At 34.8% G+C, this 14,814-nt stretch overlaps 1 protein-coding gene across 1 annotated transcript; it reads left to right on the top strand.

Moving 5' to 3' along the window:
• The first annotated feature begins 7,919 nt into the window (after positions 1–7,919).
• On the top strand, positions 7,920–13,504 carry LOC123562091 (uncharacterized). The gene is made up of 5 exons (XM_053534235.1): positions 7,920–8,015; positions 8,820–8,882; positions 11,290–11,408; positions 12,105–12,206; positions 12,736–13,504. Exons 1-5 carry the CDS (start codon positions 7,973–7,975, stop codon positions 12,982–12,984), a joined length of 576 nt encoding a protein of 191 aa, XP_053390210.1. The 5' UTR covers positions 7,920–7,972; the 3' UTR covers positions 12,985–13,504.
• Positions 13,505–14,814: the final 1,310 nt, after the last annotated feature.

Here is a 14,814-nt window from a genome sequence, read left to right as displayed (position 1 = left end):
GTCTAAGATGAATGGCAAAGAGAAGTCTGGATGTGCCAATATCGGAGCTGTGATCAACTTATTTTTTAGAGTTTTGAAACTTTCTTCGCAATCTGTATCCCAAGAAAAACGAATATTTTTCTCTGTCAATCTTACAAGAGGTCTAGCTATCTGTGAGTATCCCAAGATGAATTTCCGATAGTATCCACAAAGTCCAAGAAACGAGCGTACTTCTGTAACATTGTGAGGTGTTGGCCACTGTTTGATGCATTCGATTTTCTTTGGGTCTGTTCCTACCCCATTTTCATTAATTATGTGTCCTAAAAACTCGACTTCCTTTTTAAACAGATGACATTTCTTGGTTTCATTTTAAGTCCAGCTTCTTCAAACCTTTCAAAAAACTTGCTGTAAATTTTGATCATATCTTCAAAGGTTTTACCAACTACAATAATGTCATCCAAGTAAATGAGGCATATTTTCCAATGAAGACCAGCCAACACATATTCCATCAAACGTTCAAAGGTGGCAGGCGAGTTGCAGAGACCAAAAGGCATCTTGTTAAACTCGAAAAGACCCTGCCTTGATGCAAACGCCGTCTTGTGTTTATCTTCATCCGCCATCTCCACTTGCCAGTACCCAGAAGCTAGATCTAGGCACGAAAACCACGAGGATCCAGCAAGCTGATCAAGGGACTCATCAATTCTGGGGAGTGGATACGCATCCTTGATCGTGGCTTCATTTAAACGACGATAATCAATACAAAACCTTCTAGATCCGTCCTTCTTCTTTACAAGAACTATCCCACTGGCCCATGGACTAGTTGAAGGTTGTATCACATCATCCTTTAGCATTTGGTCAATTTGTTTTTCAACCTCATCCTGCAAATGTACTGGTATCCTCCGAATCGGTTGTTTGATGGGCTGGACATTGGCTGTTGGGATGTGATGCTTTATAATTCCTGTCCTACCTAAATCACTGTCAGATTTCGAAAAGATATGTGAATACCTTGTTAAAAGTTCCTTGACCTTTTGTTTATTTTCGGTGGCCATCCCAGAAGTTGAACGTTCATATAGATTTTGAAGGTGCTCAGGAAGAATGTTTTTTTATTATTGTGTGTCCCTTCTCCTTCTACCCAATCAATTTTGCATATAGTTGCGACATTAGTCCCAGGATAGAAGGTTTGTGGCTGCTTCGAAAAATTAGCAATTCTTACAGGAACCATTTTATCTGCTCGAACTAGAGTTCTTGCGACCATCCCCTGTCCTAGCTCCCTGAATGTATCACTTACTTCAATAAGACCCCATCCTATCCTTTAATACCTGATTCAGTCACCATCCCTTTGGTTATCATCTCAGTTTCAGCAGGTATCACAACTTGTTCTGATAAGACTATCCTAAAACATCCTATCTTGCCAGAACAGAAGATATTAAATGTTTGATCATGAAGTTTCATGGTATTGCTGACAACGTCTATGCTTACATCGTGGTTCTGCATGAAATCTAGGCCAAGTACTACGTCTATGTCGATTTCTGCAATGATAACATCAACTTTGCAATATTTATCACCAAACAAAATGGAAATCTCCGTTTTTCCTTGATATTCAAGTAGTTTCCACTGGCGGATACAATCCGGGAGTCAAATGGTTGAACTGGACATTGTTGATCAATGACACTCCACAACTTCTCAGAAATGATTGTCAACGTGGCCCCTGTATCGATCAGACAATCAACTGACATCCCATTAATGCTAGCTGTTACGTATAAACCAGATGATCGCACGCTCGTCCTCTTACAACTGTGTTCGGTATTCTTATCCTTCTTTTTGTCTGTCTCAGATCTTGTTTCTGAGATGCCTGACTTAGATTGATTATATGGGTCATGTCTCATATCCTTTGGAGGAGGGTTTCTAACTGTTGGATTCGAAGGATAGTATCTTCTTGATCTATCATCATATCTGTATGGCCGAGGAGGTGGATGTCGGGATTGTCCTCGTTGAGCATTTCGTCGATCATAACCATAAGGTCTATGCATAGGCCTATTTTCAGGCTTATTATATTGTCCTTGACGTTTCAGACTATCTACACTATCTTTCAGATTTGAAACTACCTGTTTTAGATTTTCAATATCTTTTGACTGTCCCTCATTTACTGCAGTTCTAAGAATTCCTTGTTGCTTCTTCTCTGCACGATAGAATGCCTCCAGCTCCACCGCATGTCTGACGGCATCGTTTAGATCCGTAGGCCTGGCCTGCTTAATCTTGAGACGCATTTCTGAACTCACAAGAGCATCGATGAATTGTTCCTTAGCCAGGGTCTCACGAACGTCGGCTGGGGCATTAGGATAGGCCAAGTTAGCTAGACGTCGGATATCCTGTCCCAGTTCGGCCATAGACTCTGTAGCTTTCTGTTGTCTGTCTCTCAACTGAACCCTATATAACTCGGTTTGATTTCTCGGTGAAAACCTATCTTCTAAAGCTCTTATCAATTCATGGTAATCGGTAGTCTTTGAATTAAGGTTGCCAAAAACTCCCTGGGCTTGTCCACGTAGTGATACGGATAGATATAAGCCTTTCTTGTCATCATCCCAGCCATTTAAAGTAGCACATGCATCAAAGTGTGCCTTATAATCTGTCCATGCACTTGTCCCGTCGTATGTGGCTGGCTTCACCAAAGTCGTCTTACTGGAGCTTGATATTTTGTTCCATCACTTGAATCTGAAGTTTCCTTATCTTCGATTTTTGGTGGATGGGAAATTTTTTCTATGCGCTCAGTCACAAATCTATCTGGTTTTAATGACTCTTCTTTATCTTCTGATGTAGGTGTTTCTGGTAACAGACGTCTAGGTTTCAAGGGTCCTTTATGTATCGTAGATAACCCTTCATCAGGTCTACCTGGTGGTATCATTTCAAAGACATACTTTTTATCACTCTTAATCTCGGGGTCGTGGGTTCGAGCCCCACGTTGGGCGCCAAATTTTGTAGCGTGCACGGTCTAGCTCAGTATATTCAATATAATATAATTTTCCTATGGGCTTCCTTGCCGAATGATTGGAAAACAAATGATTCTTAAAATGATTGGTGAAATATAAAATAATTAATGCTAATCAATCTATCTCAATTTAACTGATGACGAGCACTCAAAATTCGTGGATGGGATCTTGTAGTATGGCGATGCACAACAAACAATGCCTGAGGTGAATACCATACATTAAGACTTTACCTAAATACTACCAGATGTCGAGTTCCTATCGTCGTGGAACTTAAACGGAACGCAATGTTCTGAGTAAGAACCCAGACTATGACAGGAGGTCAAGAACCCAATAGTATTTGGCAATTTATTATATTATTTATTATTCAGCGATGTTATTCGGTCGGTAGCTTGGCAGATTCTGATCACTTCGTGATGCTGCCCTGGTATTTATAACCTTTTTCCCAACTGTAATTAATGAGCGCTCAATGATAATGACAAAATCAAGCTCCTTAGTACAATGATCATCTAAGTGCGTAATTTGACTAATCTTTGTATATTTTCCATTATTAACGCCTTAAATATTGGTTTTATAGTAGTAGTAGATAGAACTTTCTCTCTTCTATGTTTTCATGAAAGATTAATGTTTACTTAATTAAGTCTACTGAATTATGACGACTCATCGGTGGGTCGAAAACGTGGTGCGAATATTTTAGGTACGAATCTTAAGGTATGTGACTACTAAATCAAATCAACATAGGTATCTCGCCACAAAAGAATGTTGATAAGATATTTGGCTACATACTCTATAATCTGTATATAACAGTTTGTCCAGGTATGTTCAAAGTACAACTAAAGAACATTGTACATAAAACGCTCATGCTTGTAACACAGTCAGATTAAATAGTTGAACTGTCATGTACATGATGTAGAAATGGTAGTTTTCCTTCGAAATGTTTTTGAAATAAAGTTCTTTTTTTTTTCAGCAGTATATTATATTTTTGTATACCAATTATCCCTAAGAGAAACATGTCTATTATCCAGCGTTCAAAATTGAATGCAAAATGTTCAACTTATGCTCCTATTCTTAACGTCCATGTCAATGAACATGTTCTAGGTGTTCAATATCTGTTGCATTGGAATGGCACACGTCCGGAGTTAAACGAAAATGTTCATTTACGGAACTGCTGATGTTAACAATCTGAACACCGATATTAAAGAATAGAACATGTCTGGTGTTAAAAAAGAGCACATGGACCGATACATGGCTTGTCAATTTTAATCCAGCAAAATCAGAATCTCTTGTCATCTCTCGTAAAAGGATGAAACCATTTCATCACTCCATCAGCACGACCAATTCTACAATCCCCTCTGTCGACAGTCACAAACATATCGGGGTAATGATTTCCAGTGATTGCACATGGTATCAGCAGATTGATTTGATCAAAGCTAAGGCCCGGACAAGAATCAACAGAATGAAACGACTGAGATATCTTTAAGATAGAAAATCACTCGAAGTCATTTATCTTTCATTTATTCGCCCAATAATGGAATATGCAGATGTAGTTTGGGACATCTGTAGCCAATACGAAGAAGATGATCTTGAGAAAATTCAAAACGAGTCTACCCGTATTGTTACTGGTTGCACCAAACTATGCCCCATTCGTAACTTACAGCAAGAAACAGGATAGAAGCCCTTGTGGGAAAGTCGACACAAACATAAACTTATACTTTTTAAGATGGTAAATGGACTTGTTCCTGATAACTGTCGTCCCTTGTTCCGGATACGGTAGGGCAAGATACACAATTGAGGCTTAAAAATGACACCGATCTTCTCAATATCCGTGGTAGAACTGTCCAATAAATAAATTCCTTTCTTCTGTCTGCAAATAACAGCTGGAATGCTCTACCTAACGAGGCCAAAGAGATCAGAAGTTTCGACTCTTTCAAATCCTACCTAAACATAAATGAACCCAAACCCAATTCACTCTTAAATTATGGTGCCCGGCGAGCACAGGTTCTTTATAATCGCCATAGAACTGACTGTAGCGGTCTCAGCCAAGATTTATTCTCAAAGAAACATTATTCAGTCGCCCCTCTACGCCGGAGGTGCAAATGAAACTACATACCATTATCTTTGTCCCAATTTTTCCGATGTCAGGATGGAACTATTTGACAGCATACGACCTCTGGTGGACATGACGCTCTGGAATCTACGTACGGCGACGATAACTTAAGCTTGCCACAAAACAAGCTGCTGATATTTGACGCTGTACATAGCTTCATTATCACATCTTCATCACACAAATTTCACCAATTTATGTTAACTGTTTGAAAAATAAAAAAATGATGCGAAAAATTAAAATGGTATTACAATTATATATTGCAATTACAAAAAAATACTACACTTAATTCATAACGCATTTATAGCCTTATCAGTATATGTTTGTGTTGTTTTAACGCTCCTTATTTAGTGGTTAATTGACAAGTTTTATTACAGATCCATAAACAATGATATACGTGTGATGCATAAAACATTTTTTTTTATTTCTATCAGCTTTATTCAAAAGCCAAGATTAATGCAAGCTTCTCGGTTTTTAGCTCGACTTTCCGAAGAAAAAGAAGAGCTATTGCACTCGACCCAGCGTCGGCGTTGGCATCGCCGTTGGTTAAACGTTTAGATAAGGTCAAATGTCTCTATTGCTATCAAAGCCATTGACTTGAAACTTAAGGTAGCAGGGTACATTTAGATTCGAAAATTTTGGGCACTGACAGTCTTATATGTAGCGAGTCGCAATATTGCACTTCCCTTATGAGCAGAATCAGGGTGACCATTTTATAAATTGCATGCATGTTTTATGCTTTTAATTAATGGCAAGATAAGGACTCTCATACAAGAATAAAGAAAGTCATCAAAACGAAAGTTTTACACCATCCATTAAAAATAGCATGCCAAAATAATCAATTTTGCACTTTTTGAACAGCCTGCAATGATACCGCTGCAGGAACAATGCCCAATTTTAATGTATTTCTCAATTTAATAGTCCTTACTGAACTTCAGGATATAAACGGGATGGGGGCCCATCCAGCTCGTTTTTTTTTCACAAAATAGCTAAAATGTTCCTGGGTACAAATCAACAAGCACAGAACCCTTATTAACTATCAGAAGAAACAATCCCCATGGTTCTAATTTGAATTTTGACAGAGTTTGGCTCCTTTTTAACTTTTTATTTGGTTAAATTTTTTGATAAAGTCAGATATCTTGGTTACTTAAAAAGCTTTTTACTAGAAACTTGAAACAATTGTTTACTGCTAAAGTCTACAACAGGATAATCTGGTTTGAAATTTGACAGAGTTATGCCCCTCTTTCACTTAGGATGTTTTTTATTAAGTTTTCTGAAGATTTTTACTGGCAAAGCTCTAATTCAGAGACAAGCACTGAGAAAGGTCAAGAGCGCTGTCCTACAGACAGTTCTTGTTATACGTGCATTTATTAACTTAATGTATCTTTAACTATGTGTTATGTGTAAATTGATATTGTAATTGTTTGATAGTTCAAACTTGAAAGGTCATTAACTAATTTTATTCATGTATTGAAATGTAATTTTATACTGTGATATTGAACATGAATCAGATGTAAATAAAGAACAAAGATTCAATAAGATTATAGTAAAGAAATGACAGATAGATAACTTTATTACTTTCATATAGGCTACAAACCCAGTGATGATATACAATTTACATAATACAAGATATAACAAAACAGTCGTGAACATTTTACAATGTAAATCTTTTTTCTTTTTTTTTAAATATTTTTTTAGATTGGAATTTAGAATTCTGTTTCGGAGAAGGTCAGAAATAACTATATGAGAAAATCCTGTCCTCTGACATTTTCACTATTAAATGGTAATATGCGTGACACTATTTGAATATCAAAAATGTTGTAAACGTTTTTGTTACTGTTATTGTTTTCACTAAATACTATACTGGACTAATTTCCAACATGAACTGCAAAATATTAATACATGAATTTACTCGATTGTAAGTCGTTAAAAATGATTTGACACTCGTCGCAGTAAGCACTCCTAGATATTTCTGACATTATCAAAATTCTGTAACACTTTCTTCAGAAATTTAGGAAATGTGTTTCATGTAAAATTATTTTGAATTGAACATGTACAATCAATTATAGATTCATATTGTGGCTATTTCAATAAATGTGTATTTTCTTGAGCATAACACAATATATAAATATAAATCGCCAAACTATTTTTTTTGCACAGGTAAACAGGTATAATATTTAAAAACCGACCTTCTATTGTTACAGAAATACAGCTAAAAGTATGTGTTTTGTCTGGATAAGACTGGTACATCGTTTAGGAAATAAACAAAAAATAGATTAAGTGAAACTAGCGCACAAATAAAGAATATGTATGAGAAATGACGTTGACCTTCAATGCATCTACAATATGGTCAACTGTTATTAACAATTCCAATGGTAAAATTTTAAATATGTTCACACTGATCTGTTGATATGATAAAGATCCTTTAACGATTTGTACGTTTTGTTCTAAATATGTTTTGTTCTAAAGTTCTTCATGTCATTTTCATAGGTTATTCTTTGTAAAGATTCTTTAATAAGTCGATAACAATCTATAGCAATTATTAAAAAGTAATTCGCTATTATAAACAATTAACTCTTGCTGATAATTGTGATACAAAGAATGTCACTCTGAATGATACTAGTTCATATAAACGTTGCAGGTCTAAACATTCTACAACACTTTGCATTACTGTGATTTTTGTCGTATTAAAATGAGAAGCCCCGCATAAATTGCGCGTCCGTGTGAATAGATATCCAGTAAGGGCAAACATTAATAAAAGATAACAATTTGGATGCATGACAACAGTGTAAACAAAGCGCACGATTTGTTAAAGGATAGACATTTCAGTGAAGGATGTGGCTATCGGCTATAAAATGAGCTGAGCAGGAAATAACTCAGTGATTCCGTCCAGATAGTGGTAAACATGAATCTAAAGATATTTATGGCAGTATTCCTTTCCGCAGTCTGTAAGTGAAGATGTTTTTAACTAACAATCGTCGTAAGGACAGTTACCGATCCTTTAAATATATTTGGATTAATTATCATTCTTTGTAACTTGCTTCATGCAGAAAGTTAGTAATTTATAAAAAGTGTATTGATGAAATAAATAAAACTGTGACTTGGAATTGTAATGGATGGATAATTTTGCAAAATACAAATGTATAAATCTGTATTGGTTGTAAAGAAGCTTCTTTCTATCGTGTTTGTGTATCAGACAATTTACGATTTTAAGGGGGAGATTTGCGCTAAAGGATTTTTTAATATCACTTGACAAGAAATGCTCGTTTCTTTTCTTTGCATTTTAGAGACATGACTGTCTCATGAGCTTATTTATTTTATCTAAATAATAGAACAGGCTTGTATTTTGGGAAATGAATTTTATGGTTTCCAGTGAAACATAACTGAGATCCTTTAAACTTTCTTAGACATCTTTAAGTGTCAAAAGAACGACTTCAAATATATTGGTTTTAATTTGAAAACGAAGTTTTTAGAACGTTTTAGATACAGAGATTTAAAAAATAGATTTCTTGAAAACGGACTTGAACATTTTCATACCATTCACAAAATGTTTTTTGTCATATTATACACTGATCTTTCCCTATCGGCAATACCGCACGTAAATGGTTAAAGTGAGCAATAATAGAAACGGACATGGGTAATTTCTATGTGATTCTAATACATGATGCATCGTTTTTTATATATTTTGGAATGTTTTTTTTTTCTGGCTTATTAACTGCATGACATGTTAACTTGAAATATTCTGTTTACAGCAATGACGACTGTGGTACATGTGGCTGCTTCGACTAAGTCTACATCTACGTCTTCGGCTACTGGTAATAATTTGTTGTTGTTATTTTTATTTATTTTTGTTGTTGTTTCTTGAGACGACAGATTATTATATTGCTTTAGAGAAGTTGTAATTGAAAGACTTATTTTGAAAATGTACAACATTAAATGCAATAATAAAGCTGTTTTTTTGGGTTTGTTGATGCAACGATATCATGTATTCTCTCCCTTGATAATCGATTTTGTTAAAGCAGTCACCCTGATTGGATTGTCTCCCTTACTAAAGCCGTATTTTGCATTGATCGTGGTATTGCTTTGGGCTATGCATTGAAAAAGATGCTCGCATATTATCCTGTAGAAAGCAGCATAACCTTTTGCATTAATAAATACTGTTACTTAATATATTCATATAGAAATATTATTTCTGTAATAACATAAAACATTATGTTAGCTTATGATGTTACGAATTCGTGTTTTATGTAACAGAAAATAGATACATTTAGATAAATTTCTTTCCTTTTATTTTGAAACTTTAAATTCCACCATAAAAAGACGGCCAAATATTTTGAAAAAAAAACAAAACAAACAATGTAAAGTATTTTTTCTTCCTCGATTAAAACGAGACATGTATTCTTATTTTGTTTACATGCTCTTGTCTGTATAACGGTATTTTATGTCACTTTACTTGGCTAGAGGTTTTCTCTTAAAAAAACTTGTTAAAAAGTTATAAACTAAGCAATATGGTATTTATTTAAATAAATGCACCCATTCCGCTCCCCGCTCAGAATTTTCAATGTTCGCCGAAATTGCAAATAAGATAACACTCTTTTCCATAATCTGATTTTTTTCTCCTATCGTCGAAACTAATTCAAGATAATTAGTATTGTTCTGTATTTTCCTAAAAAAACTGGGTGAAATAAAAGCTCTGTTCTGTTCTGTTCCATTTTTCTTATTATTATAAACGTTATCATTTCATACCGGTATCCCCGGATTGAATTGTCAATTGTTGGTATATGTAGTTCTGCAAACTAACACCGCGTAAGTTAAATAGAGATTAAAGAAATCTGCCATATTTTAGTTTCTGTATAAACGTTTAACATATTAAAATTGTAAAAATGTTATCATAATGTTCATAAAGTAAAGAACACCTATATATATATTTTCCCAAATATGATGTATTTGCCTCTAACGTGAACGAAATTGTACATTTGAGTGATGTTTACTCTATGCTCAATGTAAGGGATGGTGATACTTTTAAAACAAAATTGGAAGCAAGAAGATATTCAGTTAGAAGAAAATAATAAATATTTCACATAAAATTGTAGAGGAGAAATTGATGTATAAGGTCATATTTGCTAAAATACTCACAAATTAAAAAATATGTGAAAAATAGTTTTCCTGTATAATCTGTTGTTCAAAGTTTTATCATAAATCGGGAAACTAATATTGATTATCGGGTTACTTTCAAGGGGGGACAACCTACTGTGATATGCCACTTCAAATATATCAAAAGCTGGGAATGGGTAAGTTTCAAAGTCAACTGTCAAACAAATTTTATACCTATTTACCATGAATCTGGTTGTTTTCGACTTTTACTGTTTGTTACCACCAAATAGGCTGTAAAGATACTAAAAAAGATTTATTTACATTTTGTTCGGAAGAGCTCACTATTCCTGTGCAATAATAATAATAATTCGAGCAGATATTTAACCAAATTGTTGATCTAAAACAAAAAGAGTAAAACATTCTATTTGAAACCGGTATGTACCAAACTTTTGGGCATTATACTACAGAATGTACTCGGTGATGTATCCGACAATCCAGAAGCAGAGCACGAGGATTGATTGTTAAACAAAACATGATCACAATAAGTCCTTTGTTCCTAAACTACGAAAAACTTACTTCGTAGAATAAAATTCTTCCAAGGGTTGATATTTGTCCGCTTAATACGATTTTGTTAAAGGCCAAATATTAAATACGACGAATAATTCTTTACTGTAAAAGTTTGGTTTGTTTGTTTGTTTTGGGTTTAACAGTATTTCAGTTATGTTACTGTAATGTTACGGTGGGCAGTTAATCTAACCAGTGTTCCTGGTATTCTGTACAAGTACAAACCTGTTCTCCGCAAAAAACTGCCAACTTCCCCACATGAATCAGAGGTGGAGGACGAAGGATTTCAGACACAATGTCTTTTATCAAATCGTCACTGAGAACATACGCCTCGCCCAGACCCCGAGATCCGTAGATCTGCGCTCTCCCTATTCAGCTAAGCGGGCGGGCAGTAAAAGTTGTGAGGCGGGCTATTTGCGTTTCGTGCATGCCGATAAAGATAGCTCAAATGTTGAAAAATTAAAGCATTAACTCCTGAAATATGTGAAACGCTTATTTTATTTCAGTTTAGTGCCACTGAAAACTATGTTATAAAGTACTATGCATTGTATTATTCATTTGTAGTTAAATCTAGCACGGCAACATCAACAATGTCCACAACATCGACGTCTTCACAACCGTCAACATCTACAATACCTACACCATCAACTACAACACCTACAACACAGACTACAACACCAAAGGTATATTTTGCTTTGCAGTGCCGAGTATTAGTGAATTATTTAAATAGTTTCTTTTCTGTCCAAAACGAATTTTTGGAACAGTACGTAAAATATTTAACAGGTATTAATTTGTAAAAAAGTTGAATTATGTTCCAGGAGGATGTGATAGATGTATCAGTAGTAAATATCCATTTTTAGAAAGGCATGTTCATGTCTCATAGCTTTAATTTTGAATGTGATTTAGAACTAATTACCAATCTTTAGTTCTCTTGTAACTCCTATGTTATTGTTTATACCTATTTACGCCACATTGTGAGTATACGAGTACATATATACCAAAAACTGTAAATGATTAGCTTTAAAGAATTGATTGCGAGGTCTACAAAATGCACAAATAGTTTGTATTACAGTTCAAATTATTTTCAGGATAAAATTGATCGATATTTTATGTATAAATATTGCAAAAACTATTCAAGTACTGTGTTTAATACACATTGAGCGTTTAATACACATTGATATTCCATATAAAATGTGAATCTTGATAGTTTGATGATCAATGAGGATGTGAAATTTCGGTTGTAGTCAAGGACATCGAAACTTTCTTTGGATTGAATTTCAGATCATACTTACAGTTTTATATATTATTTCTTAGATGCTGATATCAATTTTGATCAAAATGAAATAATATTGCTCAACGCCGATATCCTTACATTTCAGCCAATAGTGTGTTCGGAAGGAAGGTGCGACGAAGGTGAAGATTGTTTCAGTGCTAGTGAGTTTGGTACCAATACAACTTGTCAATCTGGTGAAAGTTGTGCTGTACGTTATTTTATCGTTTATCAGTAAAGGGCAATCGGCGGGAATTCATTTAAACATTCAGTATTGCACTTTCCTCTATTTATGTTTTACATTGTACCACTACTGAGTTTAACTAAACCGGGAGATGTAAAATTACACTCTCTATTATATCATGTTAAGTTTGGGCGAGTTTGCGGTTTGTATGTAACTAATTTAGTGACTTTATCCGTTTCAAAGCGGCGTCCCTTTGTTAGTGCTGTGATTCTTGAAGTATAAGCTGTTGTTTTTGTTGTGTTACCTCTTATAATTCATTTAATATATTGTTGTTTCCAAAAGTTGCTAATGGATCTGACAAGTACTATATCTATACATTAATGAAAGTAAAAACACCCAATGTCTTATTTACTTCAACAATATCAATTCATTTATTAACAACTTTATTTCGTTGCCGTCGCTGGCGTACAAGCTGAAATCGCATCACAACATCGCATAAGATATATCTGAAACCTTGAAAACACGCAACTGCATTAAACACCGTTTTCTTCTACAGGTAAATGAAACAAAAATCAACTCAACCCACAACATCTATATAGTCTACTGCACATCCGCAGCAGACTGTCAAACTATTCAAACAGCAGGCATTGGCGCTTGTTGTCAAACAGATTACTGCAAGCCCAACTTGAAAGCCGCAAAAACCAAAGCAAAATCCAAAGGAAATAAGAAAAATGGATGTGATTTTCCTCAATTAGATAAAATCGTCGTCATCTGCATGACAATTATGTTATATATGACTTTGTAGACAGGAAAGCATATGCCAAAGAAGCGACATTTTAAAGAAAAACATTATAGAAGTTTTAAATGGAATTGATTTAAATTTATCGTAACTTAAGTATAAGAGAATCGAAACTTAATCGTTAACTTCCAAAACAAAAGACTTGAATCACATGTGGCGGCCGTGACAAGGTGCCCCGTACTTGGACTTCGTGTTGTTATTTTATCTGGTTATCTGGGAACATAGAGCTCAGTCAATGTCAATCTGTAACGACGTCCGCTCTAGCCTGTGCTTAGGGCGTGAATGTTTTTTTTACATTTCATTACCTTTCGTGTTTATTTTTACTTTTTTGCTTACTTGTAGCCTATGCTTTCAAAGAATCTTAAGTGCATGTAGATGGAGGGTCTTATGAATCTGACATTTGCAGATGAAATGACCTTATGACATTTACTATCACAATAGTATACTAACTGCTTACTCTTATACTATAAAATGTTTTTTCCTGACTTGTGTTACGCCTGGCAAAATATATACGACAAATGATTAACATGCTTTCGTGTCTTTTATTTATTCAGTAAGTTGCTTATCATTGTGAATGTCAATCTTTAGAGGAAATATATATATATATATATATATATATATATATATATATATATATACTAGATTTACTGTATATAAGCATGTGGTTCATTACTTCATTACTTTGATAATGTGTGTCTATATCTTTGATTTTGTTCCCACTATACGTATGCATAGCCCTAGTTCGTATGTCAAACAGGTTTTGTAATTAAATCATTATCATATCCGATTTATATAGCGACTTCTGAAAGAGGCGCTTTACGCACAAAGGCAACCACTCGGGGCGCCAAATTCATCCTGTACAGAGAGTGATCTGACCAGAGAGATGGAGAGAGAGAAAGCCTCTAGAGTGACAGACAGAGACAGACAAACAGACAGACAGATAGAGAGAGAGAGAGAGAGAGAGAGAGAGCACCGATACACGCAAAGCCGTCTTTCCTGGGAAGAACCTGTACTGGCCTCTTAGAAAGGTGGCAGACACACAAAGCATCTCAGAAATTTGCAGTGTGAATCCTATACCTCTGAACTGACAACAGTCAAGCATGGCGTGTTACCACTAGATCATCGGGCCACCATTGACCTAATAAGGGGTTTTCTTGAGTTCTTTAAATATATGGCGATATTACTGATATTATAAATTCAAAAAGTGGTGACAGGAACGTTTAAGTTGATCACGCATGAGTGCCTCGCTAAGAAAAGAAAAAAACTCAATTTTGACTGGGTAATTTGGCCAAATTTCATCATCGACAAAATATCAGAATCGTTTAGGGAAATCCACGTTAAAAAAAACGCAGCTCTCTCAAACTTTGAACCTATCCTGATAATGGAAGTGTAAATAAGAAGTAGGTAGGCAAAGTGACCATGCCGAACAAATAATGTAACACAGTGAAGCAGCGCCTTGAAACGGTTAGTGTCAATACTGCCACTGTTGAATTTAAACTTAATAACTGCGAATAAACACCTATCATGTTCTGAAAGTACTCGATGGTTTAACTGGAAGTTATCTCCCTCAGGTAAATCCGAAACAGACGTAGTGGTGATAAAAGGCACAATAAGATAAATAGATATAACACAAATATTGTTCGTGTAAAAATAATAAGAATCCCTGTAAGGTATATAAATACTTATATGAATATGATATACTTTAAGATCAATATATGCACATACTCCATGTCTTTGCTACGGTTGCAAAGATATGACGTAGATGTATTTTTTATCCTACCCTCATATAAGATATAGCATAAAATCGGCCTGCTTAATAAACTTTGCTTTATCTAG

This window comes from Mercenaria mercenaria, chromosome 2 (assembly GCF_021730395.1).
Source record: "Mercenaria mercenaria strain notata chromosome 2, MADL_Memer_1, whole genome shotgun sequence".
NCBI classification, from domain to species: Eukaryota; Metazoa; Mollusca; class Bivalvia; order Venerida; family Veneridae; genus Mercenaria; species Mercenaria mercenaria.
The sequence above is the reverse complement of the archived record's forward strand: the minus strand, read 5'-3'. Positions and strand labels throughout refer to the sequence as shown.

Excerpts from the sequence above, each read along its gene's own strand:
- LOC123562091 (XM_053534235.1), top strand. The coding sequence starts at position 7,973 with ATGAATCTAAAGATATTTATGGCAGTATTCCTTTCCGCAGTCT. Across the intron at positions 11,409-12,104 it reads CACAGACTACAACACCAAAG|CCAATAGTGTGTTCGGAAGG; the intron begins GTATATTTTGCT and ends CTTACATTTCAG. Across the intron at positions 12,207-12,735 it reads AATCTGGTGAAAGTTGTGCT|GTAAATGAAACAAAAATCAA; the intron begins GTACGTTATTTT and ends TTTCTTCTACAG.